Here is a 4,035-nt window from a genome sequence, read left to right as displayed (position 1 = left end):
ACCCCAGAGGAATAGAAAACGGGAAGTGGGAAGCTACCAGCTTTCTTGCTTTGCTGGAGCATTCTGAAATTTGATGGATTGAGGGCTCTGGACACATTGCCCAAAGCCCCCTCGTTGTTATGCTGGGTTCCTACTGCTGTTCTTGGCACTGACTCAGCAGCGGCACAGAATCGCACCATGTTGGCTTTGATTATTCCCTCTCAACCAGATCTCTGGCAGTTTGTGGGCAAACCTCCTCAGCAGCCTTGGGTGATGAAACCTATCATGGTAGCAGGAGAATGGAACTGTGAATTCTCAATCCCCTGTCCCCACCCCTTACTTCCTCTCTCAAGGCCTTAAAGTCTAGCAGGAGGAAGCACAGCAGCAGCTGACTGGGCAGCCTTTCAGGAAAGATGCAGCCACTTTTGCTTCTGCTGGCCTTTCTCCTACCTCCAGGGGCTGAGGCAGGTGAGTGACCATTCCCACCCTCAGAGGCCTGACCCCATCCCATAGCTTCTTGAGCCAGATTGCCTTGGTATATCCTAATTCTGTACTGTTGAGCAACTTATTTGAATTCATATTTCCTCAGGTTTCTCATCTACAAATGAGAATAATATTAATACCAGCCTTGTAGAGTTGTCATGAGAGTTAAGTAAGTTAGAGTACTTAAATGTCTTGGAATTTCCCTCACACTGTAAGTGCTATAAAAACAAGCTTTATATAAATAATTTGGCAGCACGTGTCAGAGCCTACCTAGGAGGTAAGGATACAGCAATAACAGTACCATCAGCTCACACCTAGATTTTTAAACACTAGTCCCAGGTAGTCTTGAATTGGACTCAGAGAGCTCTGGGAAGCTCCATGAGGATAAAAGTATAAGGGAACTTCAGGGACAACCCTGTACTTACAGCAAAGCATCTCTTTAATACCTGAGGCTGAAGCTGGCCTTGCCTGGAACAATGGTTGTTCTCCCTCTTTTTGGGGGAGAGGAGGGAGCTGAGGCCTAGGATGGGCAAAGAGGATCCTTTCAAGCCAGCAGTGTTTCCTGTAGAACCCTGGAGTCCCCTCCTGATCTGGTGTCCTGTAGACTCCAACCCTCAGTACCAACTCCTCCCTTGCCTTCACCCTCTCTCCTGGGGTCCCAATATTCCTGCCTTTCTGGAACCACTCATCTGGTACCCACACAGCAGATTCAGCAAGCATAGACGTAAGTGCCAAATGCTTCCTTCCAGGGGAGATCATCGGAGGCCGGGAAACCAGGCCCCACTCCCGCCCCTACATGGCGTTTCTTCAGATCCAGTCTCCAGCAGGTCGGAGTAATTGCGGGGGCTTCCTGGTGCGAGAAGACTTTGTGCTAACAGCAGCTCACTGCTGGGGAAGGTACAGAGCTAAGGAGCTTCCTGGTCAGCCAGGAACACAGCCCTGAGGCGCTCATCAGAGGAGCCATCTGAAAGAAGGGTTGTAGCAATGAAAGGGTGAAAGAGAACAAGTGAGTTTTTGCGGGTGAGAACAGGCCAGTGTAAATGAGGAGGAAAAGAGGACATGATCAAAAAGAGCAAGAGGAAGAGACGGAAGACATACTGTATAGTGGGGCTCAAAATATAAACTCGAGCTATTTATCAGTTTAAACTGGGGGAACAAACCTGACTGTCACTAAACCCCTGCCATCTCTAGCTCAGAGCTCCTGAGAAAGAGCATACAGCTGAGCCCCAGGGACCTCCCATCCCCTCGATTCTGGTCAGCGTCAGCCTTGCCCTCGGCTGTCTGCCTGCCCTGCAAAGCTGATGGACCCCAGCTCCTGCATCCCAGACCTACCTCTTGCCTTTGCAGCTCTATAAATGTCACCCTGGGGGCACACAATGTGCGGAGACGGGAAACGACCCAGCAACACGTCCCTGTGCGCAGAGCCATCCGCCACCCGCAATATGATCCGCAGAACATCCGGAATGACATTATGTTATTGCAGGTACCACCTACCTGGCCCTCTGGCAACTTCCTAGTGTATCCGGGGATCATGGAAGAGGAAGTGAGGGCAGGACTCCGGGGTGACGGTGAGGGCGAGGGCTGGGGGCCCCAGCTGAGTGGGAATGCCTACATTCTTCCTCCAGCTAAGCCAAAGAATCAGACGGAATCGAAACGTGAGCCCAGTGGCTCTGCCTAGAACCCTGGAGAGACTGCGTCCAGGGACGCTGTGCACTGTGGCCGGCTGGGGCCTGGTCAGCCAGACGAGGAGAACAGACATACTCCGAGAGGTGCAGCTGAGAGTGCAGAGGGATGAGCAGTGCCTCCGCACCTACGGAGGGGCCTACGACAGCCGAACGCAGCTTTGTGTGGGGGACCCGCGGGAAAGGAAGACAGCCTTCAAGGTAAGGCAGTGTGCGTTGGCCAACACAGCCTGGGACAGAGGGGTCCGTGCAAAACCAGGGCAGCGGGAACAGGCTCCATCCCCACAGCCTCAGCCTGGGGGTCAGACCAGGGTGGCCTGGTTATTGTTTTCCCCATCAACCTGGTCTCTAGGGGAATAGGAGGTAGACCCACAACACATACATAGGCAACATCCCCCTGGAGACTGGGGAGGTACCTTGACTCAGATTGGGCTGGAGGCAGTAACCCTGGCAGAGCTGGAGCCCAGCGACCGAAAAGACCCAGAGGTTTGATTCCCGCATCCCAGCGATCTTCCAACTTACACACACCCAGTAATTGAAGAGGACCACCCACCCCTGCCTTCTCTGTGAGCCCGAGGCTCAGGGAAGCAGGAGCAGGGAGGCCTGTCTCAGTGTCCCTTCCCTTTTCTACCTACAGGGGGACTCCGGAGGCCCCCTGGTGTGTAACAGTGCTGCCCATGGCATCGTTTCCTACGGAAGACAGACACCGACTCCTCCAGCAGTCTACACCAGGGTCACAAGCTTCCTGTCCTGGATAAGGAGAACAATGGGACGCTTGGAACAGCTGGATCAGATGGAGACCGCCCTGTGACTGACTCTTCTTCTAGGGGACACAGGCCAGCTCTGTGAGGTTGCCAGAGCCTTAATAAATGTCCACGGAGTATAAAAAACCAATTCCTCATTTGGTCATTAAATGTCATTCAGTACTTAGTTTGTTTGGACTGCTACAACAAAATAGCACAAATTGGGTGGCTTATAAATAACAAATTTATTTCTCACAGGTCTAGAGGCTAAGAAGGCCAAGATTAAGTCACCAGCAAATTCAGTGTCTAATAAGGGCCGGCTTTTTGGTTCACAGACATCCTCTCCCTGTATCCTCATATGGTAAAAGGGGCAAGGGAGTTCTCTGAAATCTCTTTTACAAGGGCCCTAATCCCATTCAAAGAGCTCTGCTATTACAACCTAGTCACATCCAAAGGCCCAACCTAATACCATCACATTAGTGATTAGGTTTCAACATAGGAATTTTTGAGGGACACAAACATTCAGTTCCATAGTGAGCATGCAACAAATGTGTGCCGGGGCTGAGTTGACTTCCTCCCAAAAAATTGAGTGCCTTTCCCAGAAAAAATGAAACCCCCAGATGCTGGAGATCTAGACAAGCTTCTTTCCTCCTTTAAGCCACTCATTCCCCTGTCTCCCCCTATTTCACTTTCCCCTTCACCTTGGGGAGTGGTGGAAGGACATGTCTCTCCCCAGGGCAAGCCTCTCTGCCCCAGAAGAATTGCCCCTATTTGATATTAACGTATGCTCTAATTAAAACTGCATGTCATCAGTGTGCATAAAGACTGGTGCTTCAGGTTAGGTATGGTGGCTCATGCCTGTAATCCCAGCACTTTGGGAGGCCAAGATGGGTGTATCTTGATTCCAAGGGTTTGAGGCCAGCCTGGGCAACCATCATAGGAAAGCACTGTCTCTACAAACAATTTTGAAATTAGCCAGGCATGGTGGCATGTGCCTGCAGTCCAGCTACTTGGGAGGCTAAAGTGGAAGGATTGCTTGAACCCAGGAGGTTGAGGCTGCAGTGAACCATGCACTCCAGCTTGGATGACAGAGCAAGACCTCATCCCCCTGCCTGCCAAAAAAAAAAAAAAAAAAATACTGGCAGCCC

The 4,035-nt window shown here is 51.3% G+C and overlaps 1 protein-coding gene across 1 annotated transcript; it reads left to right on the top strand.

Moving 5' to 3' along the window:
* Positions 1–342: 342 nt before the first annotated feature.
* On the top strand, positions 343–3,074 carry CTSG (cathepsin G). Its single transcript, XM_032265470.1, has 5 exons — positions 343–447; positions 1,212–1,359; positions 1,810–1,945; positions 2,088–2,345; positions 2,782–3,074. Exons 1-5 carry the CDS (start codon positions 393–395, stop codon positions 2,953–2,955), a joined length of 771 nt encoding a protein of 256 aa, XP_032121361.1. The 5' UTR covers positions 343–392; the 3' UTR covers positions 2,956–3,074.
* Positions 3,075–4,035: the final 961 nt, after the last annotated feature.

This window comes from Sapajus apella, unplaced genomic scaffold (genome assembly GCF_009761245.1).
Source record: "Sapajus apella isolate SASKATOON/1434 unplaced genomic scaffold, GSC_monkey_1.0 scaffold151, whole genome shotgun sequence".
NCBI lineage: Eukaryota > Metazoa > Chordata > Mammalia > Primates > Cebidae > Sapajus > Sapajus apella.
The sequence above is the reverse complement of the archived record's forward strand: the minus strand, read 5'-3'. Positions and strand labels throughout refer to the sequence as shown.

What these genes read in the sequence shown, in the direction of transcription:
- CTSG (XM_032265470.1), top strand. Translation starts at nt 393, where the DNA reads ATGCAGCCACTTTTGCTTCTGCTGGCCTTTCTCCTACCTCCAGGGGCT. An exon ending in ACCTCCAGGGGCTGAGGCAG is followed by an intron (nt 448 to 1,211) that starts GTGAGTGACCAT and finishes GCTTCCTTCCAG; the next exon opens with GGGAGATCATCGGAGGCCGG. An exon ending in AAAGGAAGACAGCCTTCAAG is followed by an intron (nt 2,346 to 2,781) that starts GTAAGGCAGTGT and finishes TTCTACCTACAG; the next exon opens with GGGGACTCCGGAGGCCCCCT.